Source organism: Haliotis asinina, chromosome 8 (assembly GCF_037392515.1).
Source record: "Haliotis asinina isolate JCU_RB_2024 chromosome 8, JCU_Hal_asi_v2, whole genome shotgun sequence".
Lineage (NCBI taxonomy): Eukaryota > Metazoa > Mollusca > Gastropoda > Lepetellida > Haliotidae > Haliotis > Haliotis asinina.
Genome location: NC_090287.1, coordinates 831597 through 859534, shown reverse-complemented (window position 1 = coordinate 859534; position 27938 = coordinate 831597). Strand labels below are relative to the sequence as shown.

Here is a 27938-nt window from a genome sequence, read left to right as displayed (position 1 = left end):
GTCTCATTGCCAGCGATATAAGTCATAGATATTTCTACCGCTGTTACAACAAATCAAAGCTATATACGGCAGTCAGTCATAATGGGTTACATTGGCATATCAGTTGATATAGTTTAACATTCCAAATTAAACGACGATTATCGTTTCTTCTATGCACAATACAAATATTTAGACAGGCGTGTAGCAACAATTTCATTTTTTTAAATCGTAGGCGTTTAAAGTTTTGTACACAGTTGGGTTGCTACAGCCGCCAGTGGGAAGGTATTCTTCTGCACCTACATTGCATGTACAATACTCTGTCTGTCATTTTCAGTCTTAGCAATCCGGATTTTATTCAAAATGCATTTTTTCGCTTTGATCCATGTTAATGTTTGAATATACTTTGTTGGTCAGATTTTAGGAAACGTTCCGTTCATTCTATATTTGAGCATGTTGTAGTGTCTAAAGTTTGGAAGAACATACTTTCAGCAACATTTGTAAATTGATAGAGAGATAACTATTTGTCTCTCACACCTTCAGACAACCAAACCATCCCATTACTTGGTGTATACAAGGTAAACCCGATCCTCATAATGATAACCACAGTTGTCTGGGTACATCAGCATAGGTAGATTTGGAGATTCACATTGTTTTGTGATTTAGATAGGTGCCTTGTGATGGGTGACATTTCATATTTATACTCTTTCGATCTTTTTAATAAATTATGCTTGATTTCTAGGATATGGAAACCGGCAGTTGACAGTCTACAGTTGATGTTGTGAAGTGAAGTCCGTGTACTTATTTACATCACGTGCATATTTTCTTGCTTAATTTTCAATAGTAGACACAAAATTATTTGGCTCTCAACGAGAGCACCACACGTATAGAGAACGCTGTGAGACACACTGACAGCTGATGACAGTGATGTTTTGTAGCATGTATACAACCGTGAAACGCCTTGACTTCATGTTATCACGTATCTTTTCAAAAAGAAGAAATGTATTACATCAGAGGTTCAATCACTTAAAGATCTAAACGACCATGTATTGAACTGCTGTCTAAATGTGTACTCAACTATCGCATTGCAAGTTAGATTTAACCTATTTATGTTTTTACAGAAATATATAAATACTTCCTTGTTCTTGTGAAAATGAACAATACAACAATAATCAGCTCTGAAGTTACTCCAGAAAAACTGTCACAAACATTGCATTTAACTTAAGCTCGTATGAAATATAGACAGAATGTTTGCCTTTTAATCATGGTTTCATTGCGAAACCTACATAATCAGCCATGTTTAGCAAATATGAGGACATCGTCAACCAAAGCCCCAGTGAGCGACGTCCCGAGTCTGAAGCTTATGCAAATGCCAGGTGTTCATATCATCGCATGCAGCTGCTATCGATCAGAGTATATATGACATACATGTAAAGGTGGTGACTGGCAGTCTGATATTTACAACACCACATGACAACTGATCGTGATTGGCGGGTCCCTCGCCTCGATTACGCACGGAGATTTCGTGCGAGGGGAGAAATTGCGTCTCAACTGCTCGTTCTTATTTGTAAAATGATGTGGGTATAATTTAAATGAGCGATTTGTCTTAGCTCAAAGAAATACAACTTTAAGTAAACGAGTGACCACAATAAGGTCACATTCGGCGATTTCGTCATTTTGAGGCAATATGTATGATTACAATATAAGTGATCAGACAAGAGTTATCTCCCGTGATGTCATGTCTGGACCTGTTTTGTAGAATTAAATGGTCGCAAACCCCGGTAAAGCCTGTATACTCGGAAACTCTGTATGGAAGTGTATTTCGGTAGCCAGGACGGGATTTACTGAAGCTTTGCATGTATGTCTAGTAATGGTAAGTCACCAGTTTATCTGTTATCAAGTGTACATTTGGATACAACAACGGACAGAATAACTGTCATCTGTCAGTCACTTTGACAACACGCGCTCGTCGAAAGGAAAATACACCTCGCCCTCCTCGTCTCTCTCTAGACGTAAAAACACCATTCATTTGGACTGACAGTAAACAGCTAGATCACGTTGTGATGTAATGTATAGATATGTATACCTGACACGGGCTTTAAAGGGATTTATACGACACGGGTACGTACAGTTGTAACGGGTAGATACAGCACGGGTATGTGACATGCAAAAAAAGAATTGATGCAAACCAGACGTGATGTAAAACACAGACGGTTATGTACAAATGAAAATACGACTGACGAATACACAACGTCGGTTGCCCGCATATAGAGCTGATGAAATACAACATATCACTAATTTCCACCCAGTATAGATAAATGATCCGAAGACAAGTGAATACAAGAAAACAATTTTATCAAGAGACAGATATAAGCAAAGTGAAGTTACCAGGACCATAGGGACGTTTACACCGCTTAAAAAGTCTTAAATATGCTTACGTTAAAAGTCCCCTATACATTTTCTGACCAAAAAATATATAGAAAAATCATGATTTTTTTATCACACATACAACAAAAGTAAAGGTCTTATGACATAATGACGCATGGGTGGGGGGTGGGGGGTGTTCCGATGTCAGTCTTTTCAAATAAATAACTACATCAGTTTTTTACTACAAAAGGACTTTTTACCAAGCACTTTTCAACTGGTAAAGACTATCTGACCGAGGACTTTTTTCCTAGAGTCGTTATTCACGGGTTACAAAGGAGCGTTACAGAAATACACGTACATTTTTGTCAACCAACAATTTTGTGGAAAATATTCTGCACATTGTGACAGTTATAGAGCATCCAGAAAGGTAATGTCGATTGGATTATGACCTACGCGTGGTGAATCACAAATCAGATGCTTCCATGGAGTTTGTTGTCGTTTGACTGTTCAAGGCGTGGCCAGACTGAAGTTGGCAGGTAAGTAAGTTATAGGGCGACCTTGGACCTTTAAGGCCTATATGCGCCCAACACTTAAGAAACTGTTACATTTATGGTCAGTTAAATTGTGTCACACTTCCCCGTTTTAACGAGGAAGTTTAATACAGCTCTTTGTATGCAACCATACATTATATTATCATCACTGACAAACCCACCGGAGTTACTTCCCCTGATGATTCGCACGCACAGCCAACACGGGAGCAGTGACAGTTGAAGTGTGGAGCCCCGCGTACCTGACACGCGAATCATTTGTGACGTTTATACTGGATTCCTATATCTACATGTTCCTTGAATCATGGTAAGAACCACATGTATTCTCTGTGTTGCCAAGTTACAGCGTGATGGGTATGTTTGTATTTCTAAAGAATGTATATTATCTGTGTTAACATTGAGTTTAGTCAGTGGCCTAACGCCGACGTACCCGTGTCTCTTGGTTAAACGATAACTCTGAAGTTCTGATCCTATTACTTTCTGTTTCCGTTATTTATCATTGCCGATTCGTCAGCTCGTCATGAGACTGTCTGAGTAAAAACCGTTTGACAGAAGTTATAAGTACTTCGTTTCTCCTTTTTAGGAGTAATTGCTGATATACCCGGTGGGACATCTGACGTAACCCCAATATTGTACATACCGTTACCGTTACTAAAACTCTCATCTCGGGGTCGGGAACATCCTTACATTACTGTGTCTACGGCAAGGTGTTGTACAATCCCACGATACTGAGCTCAGCAATTATATTAGAATAATCAACACTATACACACATTTATTTCAGGGCGTGACGTTTATGCCTATGGTCTGTTGATGGAGCCAGTGTGTGAACTGGGAAGCCGATTCTCTAGTAGTCTTTTCCTGAAAATGTTCACAAGTTACAGTTTTATAAATAGTTCAAGTTATTTATCACATTCCATATTTCAGGGCATTAAAAATTGTGTATTGTATTGATCTGGACTGTCATGTACCTAGACATTGAATATTGTGTGCGGTCTTTTGTATGAAAAAAACTCTCGTTCACATCTTGCCCCCATGTCATGTTTGTGTTGGGTGACGGATACAAGCTAGTGACCCAGGAAGTAATGTCATCATAACAGAATGACTTCAATCAAAAGAATGCGTAGATAACACCGCTGGAGCATTTTCCTCAGTCGTGTCTCCTACCGGCCCCACAAACCGGTGAAAACTTCTGCTGAAATAACCATTACCTCTTTGACGACCATTGGTTTTATTATAAAAATTATTTTTGTTGTCGTCTTTAATAATAATGATGAAAATAATATCACATTTTTACTTACAATATTGTTAGGGAGTGATTTGGTTTTAGGGCGTTTTTAGCAATATTCCATCAATATCAAAAACAGAAGCAGTGATAATGATGATGATGATATGAAGTTTAAACTTACTACTACTACTACTACTACTACTACTACTACTACTACTACAGGATTTGCCTCCCGGCTCAACTAGGTTAGGTAATCACCACTGCTTACGACGGGTTTCAGAAAAAAATCACAGAAAAAAATAACTAGAGGCTATATCCATTTGTCCCATGAGTTCCAGAAGAGCGCCCCTACTTTCCCGGTAGTCCTGGGTGGGCAGTGTCTCGTCACGTGTATGATACGGGTATTTTTAAACACACGTCAGTTTTGTCAAACATACGGAAGTCATGTGGTGGTCATAGAACCCCTCCGTCATTCAGATCACGGGGTTTCACCATAACCAGCAACAGCGAATGTTCCCGAATCTACGGGTGCAGTTTTTCAGAGACACGGTCGATTGGTCAGCGCGCCTGCCCCGATTCCACGCGCTGTGATTGGTCATTACTCCCGCTGCTACAGGAATCGCTTTCACTGAATCGAACATTCCCGAGGAGAATTTCATACCACGGAGATCGATTTCTCATTATTGATCCTGCGCTTGTGATAGACCATAAAAGGCTACCAGCGAGTGATTGTATTGTAGCACGACTCCCAAATAGACGGGGACTGGCCTACTGCGTAGTGGGGACGTTGTAATTTCGGTTCAGCGCAGAACATGTCAGTCTACGTTGCGTCACTGATATTAGGCAACGTTGTGTTTTCACGGAATACCTTGAAGTGATAATATCAGCTGATGGTACGGGCGATGTCAGGTTAAGCGTGTATGGCTGTCAAGTATTAACCTTTGATCTGTGTAATCAGAACGCAGTACGTTTTGTTTGACAGCTGTCTGACGTGCCACATGGTAAACTGTTTATGATATTTCAATCACATGAATGATAACCTTGCTAGACATTGTTCTTGTGTATTCCTGTGTCACAGCCTGCTTGATACAAGTCTATGAAAGTATAGGAACGGCTCGGCGGTATGGGTGCAGAGTCATATGAAGATTGTATTATGTTACAATTGTAATACTGTTATATTCAGTTCAACATTCACTGCGATAATATGAACTACGCATTATATGTTACTTTAACATGCATATTCTTATGGGCAGGAGGATGTACTAATGAATAATAGGACTAGTTTATATATAGTTGTGTAGTATATATTTAAAAGACAGGTGGAACAGTAAGATGTATCTTCGGTATGATTTATGACACATCTGACAGGGGTTAAAAAATCCCATCGTCCGATGTCCGGGACAAGTCAGTTTTCAGTTCGGGCGATCAAATAACGATATCTTTCTTGTCCGTGGGCTACTAGATAGTTTCCACTTACGGTTTCAAACTGCAAATATACTTGGATTTCATTTAATATCTGCTCAAAATGTAGCTAATAAATTTCGCAGTAATGATAAAGCAGAGTTATGTCACTTTGCTATTTGTCACTCTTGATTATGTAATGAAATCAGGGCAAGTTGAAAGTTAGTCAGGACACCTTACTTTCTTCAAGTCACGTGCCCTGAGGCAAGTGGCTTTTTTTTTAAAAAAAAAAAAATGAACCCCTTGAATCTGTCGTTGGTGTTCAAACGTGTTACTGGAACCTAGTAGACGCATATCCACATCCATATGTGGATTTTGTGTTGTCGACAGAATAAAATAAATATAACGCTTTCGTATTCTTTAAACAGGAGTATACGTTATTACGTTATTAAAAGTCTGTGAGTCTGTGATTTTATCCGTAGATTTTTTCCTTCGATATTCTTTGATATGTATTTCTAAACATGTTCTTTAATATTACACCTTACTCGTTCAAGGTTTCGTAATCAGGGATAAACCTGGCTCAGAAAACATGTGAGATAAAATCTCACATGGGATCAAAAACATGTGATTGTTTCAAATCTTATGAGATTCAACTGTTCATGATTGTTCAGAAGAAAAAGAATACGAGACAAATAAGACATTGTCATAATCAATTTCAAGTCAACTTCATCCTGAGTTACAATGAATCAATAGTCTGTAGATCTACTAGTATCACCATTGGTGTCTGCATTCTGGTTGTCATCAACGTCAACGACTCAACTCTTTCAACACCAGTCAACCAGCGGCATATACTGCCATGACACCCAGTTCCTAGCAACTCTGAGGTCATAGATGAAGTTTATGTTTATCAAGAGATAATATCAACTTATAAATCATTATTGCTACTGCATATCATACACCAGTTGAAAGGACTAATCTTACTGTTTATAAATATGAAAGTTATTTTTATCATATGTTTCACGTAATACGACTACAACTTAAATAAGTTAATTTGTAATGAAAGTGCAGGCATAGACATTTATATGTCTATATGAACCACGGAGGAAGAAAAACCTGGAGCGTTTTCTTCTATTTGTAGCAAGTCATGACATCCCCTTCACTTTCTCTTTCATATGTTCATTTATACACGATCAGAAAATTATTCTAGAAAGATTTCAGCAGCAATATGTACTCGCTTGGTAACGTGATACAACAGCGTGAAAAACCACCGTTTTAAAATCTTTGTCTGATAATGAACAACATGTGAGGCGATATCGTTTGATGGCAGGTATCATTCGAAAGCTCTGAACATCAACAAAATGGCTGTATCCTTGCCAAGAGTATTTTCATTGTTGTAAGAAGCGGTTTTATTGGATAAACATTGGTTTCTAATGACGCCTTTTAGCCTCAGTCGGCAGTAAAGATCGTGATTGGTCAAAATCAGACAAGTGACCTAAGTCAGCCAATCAGATAACAGCAATGGATACTGTTTCACCCCCACCCCCCACAAACGAGAAAGAATGACATGACACGATCGCGCAATAAAGTTTGAAATAGTAAGTAATAATGTTCATTAGACAATTTCTATGAATACTGTTGTTGATTTTGTTCTTCAGTTTATGTGATTTGTTAAATTATATCCTCTACGCATTGTTGATTTGCTCACTGAGAACTCGGATGTGGACCCGTTGCCGAAGCATGTGTGTGAGAACAGTTTTTTTTTCAATAACATTGCGGAAAATAGTTTACAATTCTAACCTTGTCGATAAAATATGGCCATCTGAAATGTAATAAGTGTTGACAGGCATTATGAAGAGTGATAGATTTGATAAATGAATCGTATGTTAGTTAGGTTCCGAAAAGTACAAATCATTTTGATGCAACTACTGACTGGTCGTTTTTTCGACCTACAGCTCCTGGGGACTGGCGATGTCTTGGCCAATTTTTCGGCCTACGGTGTTGAATGGGTCAAATTGTTTCTTCCTTTTCATTCGTAGTTTTTAAGAATTTAAAGATTTTTATGTCGAATAAGATGGTTTCGTTAGTAGCCGCCCTTTGTGTGACGTTGCAGAACACAACTTTCGAATGCGAACTCTGTACACCGTCGCACAGTGCATTAACAACACAGTACTGCGAGGTTCAGAGTTTGCCATGCTCCTTGCAGTGCAGCTCATTTTGTGCAGCACTGTGTAACGATGTTCGATGTTCCATACCAGAAGTTATGTTTCGAAGATTAAAAATAGGTAGAAAGCAACGGGAATATCTTTGACAGGACAAAATAACGACAAATCCTTTCTCAGTAAAACAGATTTAAAAGCTTCCTGTCATACAGGATGCGATTTTAAATCGCTGCAGATAGATTTGAGTGCAATTTTAAAGCAACCGCTATATCGCGGCCCAAGTCAATCCCTGCGTCATATGTCGATATGAACCTGTACGGTTTCCTCCATAGTTTACATACAAACAGAGAACTAGGTTCACTCTCACCTATACACAGGTTCACTCTCGCCTATACACAGGTTCACTCTCACCTAAACACGCAGGTTCACTCTCACCTATACACAGGTTCACTCTCACCTATACACAGGTTCACTCTCACCTATACACGGGTTCACTCTCACCTAAACACGCAGGTTCACTCTCACCTATACACGAGTTCACTCTCACCTATACACAGGTTCACTCTCACCTATACACGAGTTTACTCTCACCTATACACGGGTTCACTCTCACCTATACACAGGTTCACTCTCACCTAAACACGCAGGTTCACTCTCACCTAAACACGCAGGTTCACTCTCACCTATACACAGGTTCACTCTCACCTATACACGGGTTCACTCTCACCTAAACACGCAGGTTTACTCTCACCTATACACAAGTTCACTCTCACCTATACACGGGTTCACTCTCACCTAAACACGAGTTTACTCTCACCTATACACGAGTTTACTCTCACCTATACACGGGTTCACTCTCACCTATACACAGGTTCACTCTCACCTATACACAGGTTCACTCTCACCTAAACACGCAGGTTCACTCTCACCTATACACGAGTTTACTCTCACCTATACACGAGTTTACTCTCACCTATACACGGGTTCACTCTCACCTATGCACAGGTTCACTCTCACCTATACACGGGTTCACTCTCACCTATACACGGGTTCACTCTCACCTATACACAGGTTCACTCTCACCTATACACAGGTTCACTCTCACCTAAACACGCAGGTTCACTCTCACCTATACACAGGTTCACTCTCACCTATACACGGGTTCACTCTCACCTAAACACGCAGGTTTACTCTCACCTATACACAGGTTCACTCTCACCTATACACGGGTTCACTCTCACCTAAACACGCAGGTTTACTCTCACCTATACACAGGTTCACTCTCACCTATACACGGGTTCACTCTCACCTAAACACGCAGGTTTACTCTCATCTATACACAGGTTCACTCTCACATATACACAGGTTCACTCTCACCTATACACAGCCTGACCATATAGGTCTTGTTAAGACAGCGGAGAGGTGAGAGATGCGAGCAAGGTAATTAGCACGGGCTATAGTCTATATGTACAATGCGACATGACTTAAGATATAATTATTATGTAAATGCCTCTTCGTTTTTATGACTGTATTAATACATTTCGGTTTACAAAATATAACATTTATATCTCTCCAGACACAACAACATGTATGTGACTTGCATTTCATAACATAATTACAAAAGTACATGGTATCATAAATGACATTTAGGATAGAATATACATTACTATAGACATACAGCGAAAATGCTTTACTTCTGCAAGGAAACATATAAAAACTGATTAAAGCATAGATGTTTGTGCTCGGAATGATATTTTTTCGCATAAATAATCTTGGACTAGTTAAAACCACTTCAGTAATATAATCAGTTAAATGATGTATCTAACTTTGATACAAATGTCACTCAAGTTACCAACGGAGCATTTCCTCAAATCCCCAAAAGATACTCAGGTAATACCATTATCACTGTCCGTGTATCTGGCGTATCTCGCTAACTGAGCATTGAAACAAACTATAGCTCATCTGGACTAAGTGTTATCAAAACACTAAACCCAGTCGGTCAAATCACTAGGTGAGAGAAAGGTTTTGGCAGAATTTGGCTGAGCGAGAGGACACCACTACACACAACGCCGGATGGCTGTTGTGTTTGCCAGATAAACTGATATTCCTTTGTAAGTAACTGGATGAAAATTAAAGTTACCGAAATATACGGAGTTTCTTCAGACATTTGAAATATTGAGTGTTGTGTCTGACGTGGATGAACACAAGAAGGCTGAGAATATTAATGAAGACAATGGGAATACATATCAAAACACAGCGTCGTCATGTGTATGGTCCACAGATACTGTTCCATTCTTGTGATACATTAGGTTTTAATATACCGACGGCCTCTTAGACTTGGGTTTTATTATATTTTATTGTCGACTGTTTCTTGTGGTACATTATTTCTAATTATATTTGGCCGCTTCTTATAATACACCGATGTAAATGTCTAGGTTGTAGTACACGCCATATTAAACTATTCACTGAATCTTAGTACACCACATGTTAAACTATTCACTGAATCTTAGTACACCACATGTTAAACTATTCATTGAATCTTAGTACACGTTATGTTATATCATTCACTGAATCTTAGTTCTAATATCCATTGTTTTGTTTCGTTATTTTCAGGGATGAATATCATGGCACGAGACAACAAATTTGACAGTGTGTTAAGAGCCACCTCTTTGGACTATTGTCATTCAGCTTCTCAGTCTCTCTGGAAGACGGGAAATCAAAAGTGCGAGGTAGAGACCCCACCTCTCCTCGACGATATGGGCGGACCCAGTTTGGAGGTGCGGTCACCGTATTCTACCCCTCCTCCCCTCAGGGATATGGGCTGGCCCAGCGTGAAGACACGATCACCGTATTCTACCCCTCCTCTCCTCTGTCATATGGGTGGGCCCAGCGTGGAGAAACGTTCACCGTACTCTACCCCTCCTCCCCTCTGTGATATGGGCGGATCCAGCGTGGAGACACGATCACCGTATTCTACCCCTCCTCCCCTCTGTGATAAGGGCGAGCCCAGCGTGGAGACACGATCACCGTATTCTACCCCTCCTCTCCTCTGTGATATGGGCGGGCCCAGCGTGGAGACATGTTCACCGTATTCTACCCCTCCTCCCCTCTGTGATATGGGCGGGTCCAGGGTGGAGACACGATCACCGTATTCAACCCCTCCTCCCCTCATTCGTATGGGAGAGCCCAGCGTGGAGACACGATCACCGTATTCAACCCCTCCTCCCCTCAGTCATATGGGCGGGCCCAGCTTGGAGGCGGGGTCACTTCAGACGGAACAGCGGGTGCCTTTGTCCTCTCACGTACTCTGTGCGGTACGACACAAGGTTATGAGTGACAGGAGAGCCCGTGGTGAGGGGGACATCAAAGTGGAATTCACCACGCCGGTAAAACATGAGGTAAAATTTAAAGTATCAGTATGTTTAGACAGCACATGTATAGTGAGTCCGTAGAGATAGTGGGTTCGAGTCTGGAGGGACTTACCACATCATAAAGGACATCGTGAATGTCGTTGTTGGGGGGGGGGGGGGGGGGGGGGGTGTTACACAGTATTATATTGGGGATGGGGGTTGATGGGTAGCGTTCTGTCCAGCGTGATTGAAATATGTTTACTGCAGTGAAATTATTCATTGGATTTCAAGTAAACAAGTGTCACATATTCCTCGACACGTGATAAACTTGCCCTGTATCTTGGAATCTCGGTAGTAGACACTACTATGTTCCCAACCTAACCATGACAGTTGCAAGTGCCATTTATCTATTAATGTCAAACCGACGTTTCCTCAGCTGACGGAGGAGGAGGAGGAGAAGAGGGACCGGAGGAAGAGACAGAACAGGGAAGCCCAACACAGGAGTCGACTGAAGAAGAAGCGAGGCCTGTGTTTGACTGATGCGGTAGGTAGCCACTCTCTGTAGTTATAATATGTGTCCAGCTCAGGTATACAATGACTGGCATAACTGTTTAATTCTAGAAGTTGGTAAGTCAACACTGAAACATACAATTTTATGAATTATAACTTCTTATTTATTGATTCTACATCGTAAGGTCGCTTACCGCAATAAACAAGAAGTTGTAATCCAAAACGTTGTATGTTTCATTAAAGACTGGCAATGTTATCACTGCGATCTATTTGTTCTTGGCGAAACGTAGTTCAAATTTAAGTAATTATTTCTTGGAATAAATGCTAGTTTAATCGATTAGCCGTCGCAACATAACCGTACAAATGATCTCTCCCCGTCTCATATATACATTCTATCACGATGCACCTCAGTCTTGTTTATCCAAGCCATAGTACAACATGTGATATACTTTGGGTTACACTTTCTTAGTGCAGTACAGATTCTAGTACATATTTTTAAGCCACATTCGGGATTCGAACCTACACCATCTGAGTCAGGAACCTAATCACCAGCACACAAAATCTACTCGCTCAACCCGTTTCCACAATAAAACAACTGGTAGTCTAGATCGCGGACGTTGTGTACCCCTGTTTGTGTACCCCCACAGTACCCAGTCAATCTATTTATAGCGAACTGTTTCAGGAACTGGATACCTTGATGAAGGCCAACTCCGCGCTTCAGGCTGAGGTAGAGCGACTCAAACGGACTGTGGAGAATCTCAAGAGAATTGAAGAAGACCACATCATGTCTGGCCAGTGTGTCCGTTATCGCCAAGGTCAGCGGTTAGCCTCTCAGCCAGGACTCCACCTGCACACTGACCAATGTACGACCGGCTACGTGGGTGAGCGTCCTGACAACCACGAAGACACTCCCAATGCAGGACTCCCTGACCAATACATAGCGGAACAGGCCAGTCATCACGCCTACAGCCCAATAAGCGACAGTTGTGGTAGTCCCTGCCCTGACCCCCAGCTGACCGATATGATGGACAGCCAGTGGATGACCACAGCAAGGAATCTAGAACCCTACTCCGTAGGAGTCCCATCAAGTATGGACGAGCCTGGATACCCCGGACTCAAGGTCGACGGATGTGACGCTCGTCCGAGTTGCCAAGTAGACTTCCGTGCCCAGATCTACAGTAGACAGCACACAGACAGAATCACGTCGGGTGGGATCTTCAGGGATGACGCTTGGCTCAATGCGGGTGTCAACAGAGACACCCTATATAGTCCGCACGACAATGTCAGCCGTTACTCCACGACCCAGACCAGTGACCCCGTGGAACAGGAAGCGGAATGTAGGCCTTTAGGGGAAATCGGTATCCCGTCATTGGACAACATTTCACTGGAACAGCTGATTCCAGCAAACATAGATCTCTCCAGGTACTTACCCACACACCGCAATTGACAACGTGTCATGAGCATTGTAAGTGTGGGTAGTGACCACGCACTGTGCCAACACTGCTGCTCACAATCAGGTCGAGACGTGTGCTTGGTTTGGAAGGAAGGAAGGAAGGAAGACGAAAGTTTGAAATAGTTTCATGGTCTAGCATGTTAATGTATTTATTTATTTACATACGTGTAATTCCCCAATACAAAACTGACACACTCCAAACTACTGAAGGTACCACGATGTGTTCAAAGGAAATTCTGACATGACTTCAGTAAATACGGACTTGTGATTGGTTAATCAAAGTCATTCGGAGGTATACAATCACTTTATATACCCCTGATTTTTCAATACAGTATGTGTTTTAAGACCTTACTAACTCGTTTATGGTAGAATGGAGATAAATGTACTGTGATAGGTATCTGATGCCTTTATCACAGCCAGTGGTCGTGGGCATTCCGTGGTCCTCCATTACAGTCCACGTGATTTATGTATGTGCCAGGTCCTCGGCCCTGGGTTGCTAATGGGCGGATGTAGGTGAAAGTATTGCTGGAGATGGCACTGATCCCAGTCATCTCGCTCAGATTGTTGGACAGAGAATGTGTAATAGCTCACTGGGATGTGTCCTGCTTGCTGTATCGTCAACATATCAGTTATAGGTGATATTAGGTGGGTGATATCAGTTCGATCATGCCGGTTGAGTGATATCAGTTTGATCATATCAGCTAGGTGATGTGAGTTCGATCATATCAGTTATTTATGCAGTCTTGAATGTATTTATGTTTTCTCACATTATTCAGTAGTTGTGTACAGTAAACTCACAACTGAATGAGATTTATTGAGCAGTCACGTGGACACATGATACCACTGTTGAGGCAATATATGCACAATTATATGGACATACTGACTATTTGTTACTGTGTAAAATGTGTTCATTGTGATATCAGCTATGATGTCTTGTCACACAATGTGTCTATATCACATTATGCTCTGGTTCTGTTGAAAGCGTGAGGCTTTTGGTGACAACATCTAAGCTTGTCTTATACTCATAAACATTTATCGTGCGACTGCAGCTACGCATGATGTCAAATGTAAACTTACAATAAGTTTACTGTTGTGTTGTTTGACACAGTGCACCGATGTGGTTCTGGATGTGTGGGTGGAGAGGTGTGGGTGGGGTAGCGGAGAAACCCAGGCACTAGTGTCTGTATGAGTTGAAGCTGACGAGTTGTGATGGGGAGGTACTGTTTACATACCTCGGTTGCGTATTGCTAAATTTATATGGGCGTGGCTCTATACAGTCGCAGTGACATGACTGCTGTGATATCATGGGCGGGTCATGGATATCGCTGGCACATATCCGGTGATTATTTTGATATGATTGTTATACTCTTTGATTAAACGATTTTTGTGATAATTGTTTTTCTGTGTATTTTATAATTAGAAAGCGATTTGTTGTGTAACTTATCAGTAACTTATAGTCCATGGCCCAGGAAGGGTGATCGGTACCACCTCAGGGTCTAACAGTCATTATATTGTTTATGTAGCTTATCTTTACAGAAATATATTCTGATATGATAGATTTTTGAAAACTTCAGCCTTTACTTGTAGGTCATGTTAGCGCACATGCACCTGAACACTCACCAAAAATCATGGAATTGAAACCATTACTTGAAGAGAGTGACAAATACATAAAACAAAATACATAGAATTGCTGAGTAAATATTCAACACATGTTGTTTGAGTTATTCATTTTCATATTTGTTTCTTATTTTATTGCTAAATTTTCGGGAAAAAATGCCAGTTTTTGCCCAAATGCATTATTTTTATAATGAACTTACATACCGGCTAATGTGCAGTATATCGGCTGCCGCATTATTTTACCCTCGATCACAGTGTGTCAGAATGTTCCCCAAATGCCTGTGGAAAATATATCTCATGGTGCAACTACACGTAGGTGTGAATTGTTACGTTTGCACCCGAGAAGATCCCGACTAGAAGTGATCTTCAGTAACCCATGCTTGTTCCTAGGGGCGACTAATGGGTTTGGGTTGTCATGGTACATATAATCACTTCTCAATTGCGTACGTTGATGTTCATGCTGTTGATCACTGGATTATCTGGACCAGACTCGATTACTTACAGACCGCCGCCATAGCTGGAACATTGCTGAGATCGACATGTAACTATACTCACCCATTCATCTTTGCTTCTTTATCTTATGTCGAAGCATACTTGTTATTTCCATTTGTTGTTAAGTGGCCAATTCATTTTGTATCAATACTGAAAAGTTCTGCAAACAAGGTCGACTCAAAGTTTTTCAGACCCTGTCACGTTTGGTTTTGATTTTTGAAGCCATACATCGCTACCCACTTAGCCAAATAAGTTGAGTTCATCTCTGCACCAGCAGAACACAAGTCTCACTTTTATACATATTTTGAAAATCTTTCATTAAGAATTTATGGTTAACGGTGCCGTCATCTCTTGGGCCTAAACTTAAAACTCTCACACAGTATGTGAAGCATGATAATTTGTTCCATTCACTCTGTTCACTCTGGTGTAATCATGTTTAAAATTCAAAATTAAGAATTTAATTAGTCATTTTAATTAAATCGATTTAAATCAAATCCACTATAATGGTTAAATTCGAATAAAATGGAACACGAGCAACTCATCTCCATATGCTCAGTAGAAGATGTTCTGCTTTGTTTTGTCCATTCAGATGGTGTTATTTTGAATCTTTAGTTTAAAACTAATGACTCGATGCCATTTGTCTGTGACCGAATACATAAAATCAGAATTCTGCCTAATCGTCAAACTGAAGTCCGTTATCATATCATCACTTTTTGTGAAGTTTTCAATAAATGTAACCGATAAAATGGACACTAAAGAAGAAGTGTCAGTTAGTAAACTTGAATCTGATTCGAAGATAGCCGACCTTAAAAAGAAAAAGAGGGCTGTTAAAACGGCTTTAACTAAGGCAACAAACAAACTGTCAGGCTTGTTAGAACAAGAGTATCCCAGTCGCAAGACTGTTAGGAGAGCAATAGATCAGGTTTGTTCCTTACAAAATAAAGTCGTAAACATTATCTGTGATCTAGCTCTTGTCTACCACTCAGCTGGAGATCTTGAAAACTTTAAGAAACCAAACAAAGAGATAGATACAGTTGAAGAGACTATTGATGAAATGGTCACTAAAGGACAAGTGTTTTTAAACAACACTCTTAGTTCTACTGTTTCCACACACAGTGGCTATTCTGGTGTTGCAAATTCGTTCAAGGATGAAACAGTTCCAATGCAAGTAAAGCAAGGTAGTCAACCTTTACTAAGCAAAGTAGATATTGCAAACGTAAATCCTACAAATGTAACTCACCAGAAAACCGCTGTTCCTGTTCAATTAGACCAAGAATTAGATGTTGGTAATAAGAGTCCACTGATTGGGCAGGACTTATGGATGTATAACAGTTGGCGTGCTGCATTTATGGCATGAGTAGACCGTGCACCTGCAAAAATGAGTACAAACTCCTCCAATTAAAACAGTATTTGTCAGGCGAAGCAGCAGAACTCGTCTCAAAGTTAGGTCATAGTTCATCTGCTTATAATATTGCCCTGGAAAAACTTGATAGAAAGTATGGGGGTAAACGTAGGCAGATATCTTTGAAGCTGGAGGATATTGCAAATTTCAGACCAATACGTCCAGGTAAGATTAAAGACTTTGAGAAATTTGCAGATAATAATAAGAGTACTTATATGGCGCCTCATCCACATCACTAAGGGACATGCTCTAAGCGCATACACTGAACATCTTTATTATTACCCCAGATAACCCAAGCTGCCTGTTAGGCGCTAGAAGGTTATAGCCACATGACTTTATCTCACCGGGTACCCATTTTCTGCTGGGTGAACAGAGGCAATTCTTGAACAAATTCACTTGCCTAAAGTGAGACCACATGTTTCACATGTGCTTCGTTGTGGGGCAGGACCGACATCCTAGAAACTCTCAGGAGTCAAACTACCAAACACGGCCACCCATCCAAGGACTGTCCGAGCCCGACGGTGCTTAACTTCAACTGATATGGTAGATGTTATGGTTGTTAACCTTAGGGGAAATGACAAAATGGAGGAACTCAGCCACGGCTGTTTGTATGTAATTTTAAAGCAAAAGACGACTGAATCGATGCTCGTGCAGTACCAAAGGTTCATTTTTGAACAACAAAGACAAGAGTCTGTTGAAACTCTCAGAGAATCGGTGCCGCAGGAATTTGAGTTTTTCACAATTGCCAGTGAAACAAAACATGGATTTTCTGAAAAGTCACGATCTGAGAATAAGGGTTTGTCAAAATCTGATTCCTTCTTTGGTGCTGACCCAAAGGTCGTCACCTTTCGTCGTCACATATGCCAGGCCACGAATCATACTGCACAAAACTGTGTGAAATTCAAAACTTTAGATGTCGCCAGTCGTTAGGCTAAGGCCAAACAACTAAGACTCTGTTTTCGTTGTTTGGGGCCAAATCATGTCGGGAAAGCACGTAGTATGAATGAGACTTGTGGTATTGATGGCTGTAAAGCTTTTGGATGCTTTTATTAGGAAGTCATCTGATCAAATACTGGAAAACAACGACGGTACTTTGCTTAAAACAGAGATTGATCAAAGACAGGGCACTGTCGCCATGCCAACCAGCAATGGTTGGTGAGTGGTGGATGTCCAGGTGGGAAAGACGAGGTTCACCAGACCAATCACCAAAATCTGTCCATTAGAATGGAATGGTGAATAAAGAATCCTGAGTGAGTTTCATGAACATTCTTTTGCTGTAAATAGTCTCAAATGAAAATAGTTTTGTTGGCATAGTTCTGTAAATAGTTATCTCATGATAAACAGTATGTTATCATGGAGGGGGGAAATGTTCAGAAGGGTTTCTCCAAAATGCATCCATGTGTGAAATTGTTCATGTACATATCATTAAACGCGACACCCAAACTCACCGAAGGGCACACATCACAAAAGGCACGTGCTCCGAATGGGACGTAGGAGAGAAAAACACATGTGGTCAGTTTAGTTGTTGGGACTGAAGTTTCATTGTGAAAACTTGCATCGATAGTATTGGGAGAATGTTAGTTTACTGAGCCCAATTGTTAGAACATTTAGTATTTAGAAATTTAGTTATTAACACGTTTAAACCTTAGCTGAGCATATTTCAAACATGCCTGAAATGTACTGCATTTTGTGAATACATTTCCTGCTAAATTAATTTCTGGGTCCCTTCAGTTCGTTTAGTTGGTTTTCACTGTAAATATTATTTAATTTAGTTTTGGCCCAAGATTGAAATATTACCTAAAGCCACCCAGTTTATTTTTTACTTGCACATAGTTTCTAGGACCCTTTCAGTTCGTTTAGTTTGGTGAATTTCTTTTCAGACATTCTTTTTAAAATAAAGACTTCCACTGTGCATTCCTCCGCTACAACTGCTGTGTCCATATCACAAAAATCTCTAATAGCAATAAAAACCAATATATATATTACGAAATCTTGCCATGTCAGCTGACAAATGATGTTTCAGCTCTGTTATGTAAATATATGCAATTATTCACATCAACATCACATTTGCATGTGTACTATAGGCCTGTGCTGCCCTTCAGAAAGACACTTCAAACTTCTATTGTTTTAAATTCGGTTATTATAGTCTTACAATTTAGTGCAAAGTTTGGTTTGTCAGTCAGTATATTTGAAAGAGTCCCTGAGTAACAACAGTGCAGATAAAACTGTTTACGTAAAAATGTACTTATGTACACTATAGAAAATGAAAAAAAAGCTCTAAGTGACGCTGGAAATATATTCGAATTGTGATGAAAACGACTATGAGCGTTCGGCGTCTAAATGGCAAGCCAGCATGAGTGACCTACCTAAAGGTGAAAGCTGTACACTTGAAATCGTGGACATCAGGGAAAATATCAATTCTTCAGATACACAGAAGCAAACACATCCGTTTTCAGCTCGATCTCCGCATAAATTATCTGATACTGGAAACATGAACAGCATAAAACCTCTAGATATTCCTGAAAAGCAAAGGCACCAATTCAAAATGTAATTTCTGAACCTATATCTTCTTCTCATCTCATAATAGTCTAACTTGACGATTTCTTCTTTAAAAAATATTTTTATTCATTTCGCTGTCTTTTACTGGCGTATCTTACAAGATTAATATAAGCTTCTCTGATGAATGTGAAAAAATTAACTCCATCACAGGAAGTTAGTTTTTCGTTTTTCATCACATTTTGGATGAAAAATGGGTACCTCTGCTTCACACCTTATTCCAAGAAAACTCTGAATTCACAGAAGTCTATCATAGTGCATGATATTATTATACAACAAAACACCATTTCAATTAGTCCCGAGTGGTACCGATCACCCCCACTTCAGGGGCGTGCCCCATGGACTAACTGTATTGTTAAACGCAGAGGTCCCTTACTTGTATTCCGGTGTTTTACTGCACCTCAGTGTAATGGAATGTTTTGTAGGTAAGCTAGTGACTGGTCAGTTGAAGGTGAATGTTACCAAGAGGTGCGGCACAATGCAGTCACACATGACTGCCCCAAGCGGTGACTGTCACAATCCTCCTGGCCCTCGTCACTGAGGGAATTGTGCAAATGCTGGTCAGCTCGGAGACTGTATACTGTGTCTCACACATAAACGCACACACACACACGTGCGTGTATGCACGACACTACGTTAATGCAATATTCGCCACTTCACTTAAGTGGTGAAACAATTTTAAGAAAAATCAAATTGTATCCAGAAATTATGAACACATAATTTTTACAAGGTTGTATACGAAAAAACCCAAAAAAAACCGCTGGTTCATAAAAATTACTATCTGTCTTGGATCCATAAGGAAGTACATTACCGATCTAATGACAGGGTACCGAGGGATGATGTGCAGCCAGTTGCGGTGAGGATATTTGTGGACGGAATGGACCGTGCTTCGGCTATTGCTATTTTTATACATCTACTCTTCCACGTGTTTCGGTCTGGGGAAACCCCATCTATTTAAAGACATGGCGTCAGGTCAAACGGAAGTGCAGCAGTCCCACGCTTCAGGCACGAGGTAGTCAATTACCGCAGATTTCCGACAATCAGAACACCGAGTTACAATAAGGTTAACTCCACGTAGATCATTTCAAATGTCAATAACAAATGAAACACATGTAGAAACGCGAAAATAAGGTTATTCAAACTTGAAATGTAAAATAGTATTTCAGGTGGGCGGGGCGTTTGCGCTTTCCCGCGGATTATTCAGACACAGGATTACCTCCCTTGTTTCATGTTCAGTCATGTTATCACATTAAAGTTAGAAACTCGCCAGTCACATGCATCTAGTCTTTGTACGGATGCTGGACAGCACGAAAGTTTATAGAAATCAAGGAAAGGTAAGTGCAAATAGTATCATATTGTAATTCTCGAGGGAGTGTTAATTTGTCGGACGATGCAAATTATTATTTTGGTCCAGGTATCAACAATTTCTTGTGCATTAAAAAAAATACTAAGTATCAATTGAAAGAATTTTTGAAGACATTTACTTACAGTGCAATGTGATTGCTGTGATAGTACCAGATTACAAAGACACAGCTCTTAAAACATTATGCAGCTTGACATGCCGTGTTGTCACCCTTGATGTTTGCATCATGGCGCCTGGTGATGCTGTGTTAGTATTGTGGATTGCTAAGACAACACTGTTTCTGAACCTATTATACGTTTTTCGAATAGGACGAGTTACCTCACCCTGTACATAATCTAACTGACACTGTCACGTTCGGTGCTCCAGCGTGCAAGTACGAGTGTACCCTTACACGAATTGAGCACGTTTCCCGAAACACGAAAAATTGCATGCATTTTCATCAAATATTTCATGCGAATTAGTAATTGTATTAAAAAAATTTTGTTAATATTTAACACACTCTATAGCACACATAAAGAACATATCCGTTCTTGTTGCATATTAGTCGAACCGACAGCTAGCTTTATCTTACAACAATGTGAGCACGTTGTCGACCAATAGTAAACAGAATATATAACAAACAAATATAGGTTTTTATGAAGATATACAAAACGGTATAACAGCCCCTGTGTGAGCTCTCCGGGCGCCCGGTTGTAGGAATGGGTCATGATGATGCATAAACTATTTATAGTACTTACCTCAAATGAGGAATGAATTACATTAATCCGAGGACAGGACATAATTTCCCCACAACTGCATAATGAACAACATTTCCCGTCATATTGTTAGTTTCGCCTTGCATAAGAAACAAGTGCCATGATTGACGGCTTCTGTATTTAACCAGAGACAATGAATGTTGCTGATGTTTCTGTTGACGTATGTAAAGTCTGCGGGGTAGGGTGTGGTCGTCGGGGTGGGGGTGGAGGGTGCCAGACACGGTCAGGGTAGTAGAGCTGGGTGTGATGGACATGTGCACATCCCATCACTTTAGTGCCAGCAGATTGTAAAAATATGCAGCAACAATTCAGTCGCGTCCTCCCCTTCCAATTACAACCTCCGCTTACTTCCTACAAACACCACGCAATGTGCCTGTAACAGTACTGGCATAATACGGCAGTAATAACTTTGTGGCCAAACTGTTTTTATATTATCCAAACAGAATCATTTTATTTATATCCAACTTGTCGTAAAAGAACATTTCCAGGTGATATTTAACAAGTTTTAATGACTCGTGAAGACATAAATGTGTCCATATGCGAGGTCAACATTACGCGGGACGTGTTCAACCACCATCAGTACACTTAGCTTTAAAATATATCAATCTTTGCATGTCTCTTCATTTTGACTTAAGAAACCAATCAAAGACAGTTTATTACGTTTACATGACTTTTGTTATAATTGTTTACGATAGAAGACTAAACATTGTGTCAAAATACGTTAATCAGTTAGTCAATGTTCACTTCCCATGGTGATATTTATAACATAAAACGTGCTTTTAGTCACCGCCTAGTAATCATCATGGCTAGTGATGTACATTCTGTATTGTACACGTAACGAGAGAGTGTGGGGAAAGAGGTGCAAATGTGAAGATCTTGTGTGTGACGCCGCTATGGCCTCCCCAGGGAACCTCGATCAGAACGTTCATCCCGTGCAGTTGTCGATACTCGCTGTCATTGTAGAGTGGTGTAAGGGAGATAACGCGCACAGTGAATGTGTACACTCGGCAGTGGACGTCAGGCGTGTTCAACAACATTACATCAATCTGCTATTTTACAACTCCGTCGTGATTTTCTAAAAGTAAAGTCAAAGACACGTGGATCTGGAAATGCAGTTTTATTTCAGTTCATATGACTGCATCCATGTCCTAATATCTCTGACAGTCATTAGTGAACACCAAGCTCCCTATCCGTTGTCTACCCATGAAGGTCCCGGGGTAGAATAGGCCTTCAGCAAACCATGCTTGCCATAAAAGGTGACTGTGCTTGTCGTAAGAGGCGACTAACGGGATCGGGTGGTCAGACTCGCTGACTTGGTTGACATATGTCATAGGTTCCCTATTGCGCAGATCGATGCTCGTTGTTGATCACTGGATTGTCTGGTCCAGACTCGATTATTTACAGACCGCCGCCATATAGCTGGAAAATTGTTGAGTGCGGCGTAAAACTAAACTCACTCACTCACCCTATCCGTTATCAGAACAAGCGACTGGGATAGATCACGTGTGTCAACCACGTCAGCGAGCCTGACCAGCCGATCCCGTTAGTCGCCTGTTGCGACAAGCATTGGTTACTGAAGATCAGTAAAGGTTAAAAAAAAACTCAGCTAGCTCACTGTGAACACCTGACGACCCCAGTGTGAACATCTAGCTACCCCTCTGTGAACAACTAGCACCCCCTCTGCGAACTCCTCTCTACTCATTTATTAACACAACACTGCTCCTCTGTGAAACCTAGCTAGATCACTGTGAACACCTTTCTAACCCGTGTCAACACATGGCTACTCTCTGACCACACAGCTACCTCTCAATTAGCACCAAGTTACCACTCTGTGAACATATAGCTACCCCCCAGGGAACACCTAGCTACACCCCTGTGAACACCTAGCTACCATCTGCGAACACCTATCTTTCCCTGTGTGAACACCAATCATTTCCTTCGTGAGCATCTATCTACCCCTCTGTAAACACCTAGCTACACATCTGAGAACACCTAACTATACCTCTGTGAACACTTAGCTACCCCTATGTGAACACCTAACTTCCGTTCTGAACACCTAACTACCCCGGCCCCAACCCACGTTAACATCGGCTTTCTCTCTTTTATACACCAATCTTATTTCCTCATGAACACCTAGCAACCCCTCGGTGAACACCGAACTAACCCTCTGTGAACACTGAGCTACCCCTGAACACCTAGCTACTTTCTGTGAACCAATAGCTCTGTGAACTCTGTAGCTGAAACAAACAGGCGTAGTATCACCGATCTCTGATGATCGTTGTTTCAGATGCAGGTTGTGGATGAAAGAACGGAGGACTATGGCGACTTCCAGGCACCGACGATTACATTCAGAGACATCTATGACCCCAGACTGGAGCGTGCAATGTCTGTTGCCATGGAGACCAAACAAATAACGCCGCTCCTTAAGGAAGAGTTGCGTCTGTCAATCTTAACAAAGAGGTTTGCCGAGGGAAAGGAAGACATTCAAGTCAACTTTCCTCAACCCCAATCATATGACGTAAGCACCAACAGATAACTTCAGTTGCAACATTTCAGTGGTAGGGTGATGCTGCTTTCCTTTTGTCCAGTTTGGATATTTCGGTCAGGTGAACTGTTTTCTTGCAGGGACTAGCTGCCATATTACAGACTCACTGGCTCATACGATATAACTGTATATAAGGGTATAATACTGGTCATTTAATTCGGCCACTGGTCGTGGAAGACGCCCTAATGCTAACGGTACTGACACTTCTGTCTGTTGTTCCAGCTCACCCCGGCAGAGATAGAGAAACGCGAGAAACGGAAAATGCAGAACAAAATTGCCGCGCGCAAACACCGCCTCAAGACGAAGTCCAAAATGTTGAACATTGTTGAAGTGAGTGTTACTTCTTTATGAAGTTTAAAATCCTGGTGAGTTCACGGTGACTACTCGTTACTGAGCCATGCAAACCTGAGGTCGATGGTATGAACACCGAATCTTGGAGTGCCCATGATGTGGAGTCTTTGTGTTCACGTGGACGTTGCAGAACACACAGACAACCACACAAACAGTACTCGATTATTTGCAGACCGTCACCATATCGGTGGAATATTGCCGAGTGCGGCGAAAACTAAACTCATTCACTCACGCCTCCAGTCCTGTAACAATTACACATATTAATAAATCTTTTATTTTTCAGGAGTTGCAAAAACAAGAACGGTTGAAAGAAGAGTTGGAGAAGGAATACATCAGGTTATTCAACGAGAAACAAGAGATGCTCAGCAGCCTCTTGGATCAACACAATGGCGCGGCATTGTCATGTGATCAGTGCGAGAACGAGGCTGGATGTGAACCAATCAAATTGTTGCTCAACGTCACAGGCACCATCAACGTGGAATCCAGCTTCTTCACAGCCATACGACTGGGCGGCACAGACGCCCTCACAAGTGCGCTCACAGATGTCCATTGAACTGTCCCCAGGACTTTAGCCATCATAATGTATATATCCTTACATGCCGTAAAATATCATTCAGGAACAAACACAGTGCAACAAGGGATAAACGTTATACAAAAAGCTTGACGTTTGAGTTGTGTACATAAACACGCTACCAGAGTGTGTGTTGTAGCATGTCATGTGGAGACAGACCACTGATGTTGATGATGTGTACTGACTACGCACAATGAGGCCGTTATAACATCCTTCCTTCCTTCATACACGCTATATATACAACACATCTGCGTGTCCAGCCTACATCTAAAAACTCTACATAAAGTGTTCATCGCATGCATTCAAGACGGAAGTGTTTCTGGTTTCATTCTTATAACTATATATCACATGTTCCATGCTGTCAAAATACTAGTACATTCCGGCACAGATCCGCTGCGACCGTTAGTTATTGGTGCGCTTTCCTTAAGCGGTGTAAACTGTGGTTCATCATCATCATCATCATCTACATAGAGTGATGCAGTATGCACTGGCACTGGACTGTTGAACACTCCAACCTGACGTATGTAATACGGTTTAAGTTTTCTAGACGGCAATCATGATGATAGCTGCTGATTGGTACTGGAGTAAATGTGTTATGACAAAGTCATTTGGCATATTGTTTTCTTATTATATATCGAGGCCGGTGGCAACACCCCTCAGCACTAGGGAGCCAGCACTGATTAAACACCATAGTAGTGAAGTGATCTACGTGTGATCGGACACTGTAGTAGTCAGGTAGTCTCAGTGTGATCAGACACTGTAGTAGTCAGGTAGTCTAAGTGTGATCAGACACTGCAGTAGTCAAGTAGTCTAAGTGTGATCAGACACTGTAGTAGTCAGGTAGTCTAAGTGTGATCAGACACTGTAGTAGTCATGTGGTCTCAGTGTGATCAGACACTGTAGTGGACAGGTAGTCCAAGTGTGATCGGACACTGTAGTAATGACATAGACACTGATTGCTGAGCGGTACTTACCATACTTAAATTGTTGTAAGTATTCCACAAAGCCGGCATTTCTGTAGATCGATGCTCACTTGTTAACACTAGGCAGCTATATCTTGTCAGGCCATCTCGACAGCCTGAAGTAGACTTGCTGGTTGACCGGGGTAGAAGAGAAAGTCATTCTTCAGACTAATCTTTCCTGTCCATATTCCTTCATACAGAACAAGAATCAACAGAAAATTGTTTAAAAGAAGAAAAAATAGTGTCTCTACGGAATCTTCTCTTTGCAACATTAACGAACACTAAACAGTAAATATATCAAACGGGGTTTGTAGATGTGAGTACTTAAACATGACGACACGTGAAGTTGTAACGATGAAGTCGACATCGATGTAGTCATCATGTAGTAACAGACCATATCGAAAATGTTTAGAGATGACTGAAATCTGAAAATAAAATAAACAAAAGAACTTTAGTGTGCACGTTAGTCAAGTAAGATCCACGTGATTATCCATGAGCGTGACCGTGTAGCCCTCGAGTACGTGGTATGTGCTACAGGGACGTTAGTCGTGTTTAATTGGCAGCTACTGAATGCATGGGCGCACACCCCAGTCACATTTACGTCTGTGTTATGGATAATTATCGGGCGATAAAAGCTTCGATGGTGGTATCTTTATGTGTATGGGCCGTTTAATAGTGACTAAATGTAAATCAGATAGAGTATAACAAAAAAAAAAAAAAAAGCAAAGATTAAAAAAAAAGATAAAAAAATGCAGAAAATATTCCTGCAGGTGCCAGCGTCGTCATTCAACAACAGCCATTGTATGTACCACCGATACGGCGCGCTGGCTAATTCGAGGAGGATAAGATTTATTTTAACATAAAAAGTTGGGGTTTTTTTCTTCGTCTTTGTTGAACTTTAGTCCGAATTACATTAATAGGGAACATAAATTAGTTCATTCACCACGATGTTGTAGTTGTGACGATAATTAATGAAGATTCAGAGAAAAAAATGCATTGCCTCCCGGAGCAATTAATCTGCCCCGCACAGGTTTCATTGTCCAGCAGTTAGATAAGACAAGATTACAGACCCAGTTTACAGATCAGTAGACTTGAATAACAGGACTGGAGTGTGGCCCGGGCACTGACATGAAACCCTGACGGGCATTAAACAGCTACATATTTTAATAAAGATATTTCGAAACTCATACGTAAATATATGATACAGTTTCAAATGGAATTAGTCATTCCACGCTACTATTATTACAGATCTATTCAAACAAGTTAAACCCGTGCTCTCCCCTATCGCTGATTACAACATACTATATTCATCATGATCAAACTAAGTTACACAACAATATTGCCCGCAGGAGACTTCTGTACATGCACATGACAAACTGGACGACTTAATGCGATGATTTATGAGAAAACGGTCAATGGTGTTTTGTTTTTTTTCATCTAATCATATCAAGGCAAATCAGAACTAATTCAATGCGCTCTTTTGTGATTTATTAATCGGCCAACATTTACGCGATCAGGAATACCACGTGCTGTGTGTGGTCGATGGTACTGTTAACTGTTTTTAGACTGTCTACATATTTTCATGTTTTTACCCCCCGGGCGCTTCGTGTGTTTTTTGGCATGGGGCTACTCCATGTTTAGAATGCCAGCGCACTGTCGAATGCAAATGAACCCCCCCCCCCCCCCCCCCCCCACACACACACACACACACACACCTCCCCCCTATACAGGAGGCAGCTAGTGTGTGTACAGACATTTGCATCCGTGTTTGGGGCACACCCTACAGTGGGCGTCAAATCGTACATAGTCAGAAACTCAACAGTTATAACTGTCACTGTAGAACTAAATCAATAAACTGAGGCATTAAGAATACTGAGGCATTAAGACAGAATGTGCTCATTAAAATTACTTTCTAACAAAAGGCAAAAATTTCAGAGGGTTATTTTACTAGACCAAATAGCACACGTTGCCAAAATCCTGTTTACACAGAAACTTGATGTATCTTCTTTGAATCCTATATCAGTAATTCTGAAAAGAAAATAATTCACAATTCAAATCTAAAGATAAATTACTGTGCCAAAACGTAAGCTTTTCAGAATGTTACACCAACACAGGCACACTGAGAACAAAGCACTTGTCTCCCTCCTAGTATCTCCGTCTCAATGTCACCTGGGACATATTCTCCAACACGTTTTAGGAATTACGGTTTACATATTTTGTTAAACATGCACTGGGCACCCACCAGCACAATAATATCAATATACAAATATGAAAAATACTCTGAACTAAACAGAGCGTCACATAAAATGCACCCCAACAATGGAATGCTATGAG

At 40.9% G+C, this 27938-nt stretch overlaps 2 protein-coding genes across 2 annotated transcripts; both read left to right on the top strand.

The window, feature by feature from the left end:
• The first annotated feature begins 1682 nt into the window (after positions 1-1682).
• Positions 1683-14383, top strand: LOC137294523 (uncharacterized). The gene is made up of 4 exons (XM_067825557.1): positions 1683-1849; positions 10291-11075; positions 11464-11571; positions 12220-14383. The coding sequence occupies exons 1-4, from the start codon at positions 1837-1839 to the stop codon at positions 12982-12984; spliced, it is 1671 nt and encodes a 556-aa protein (XP_067681658.1). The 5' UTR covers positions 1683-1836; the 3' UTR covers positions 12985-14383.
• Positions 14384-20245: 5862 nt separating this feature from the next.
• Positions 20246-25249, top strand: LOC137294870 (uncharacterized). The gene is made up of 4 exons (XM_067826015.1): positions 20246-20391; positions 23463-23693; positions 23943-24050; positions 24355-25249. Exons 1-4 carry the CDS (start codon positions 20332-20334, stop codon positions 24622-24624), a joined length of 669 nt encoding a protein of 222 aa, XP_067682116.1. The 5' UTR covers positions 20246-20331; the 3' UTR covers positions 24625-25249.
• The last annotated feature ends 2689 nt before the right edge of the window (positions 25250-27938 follow it).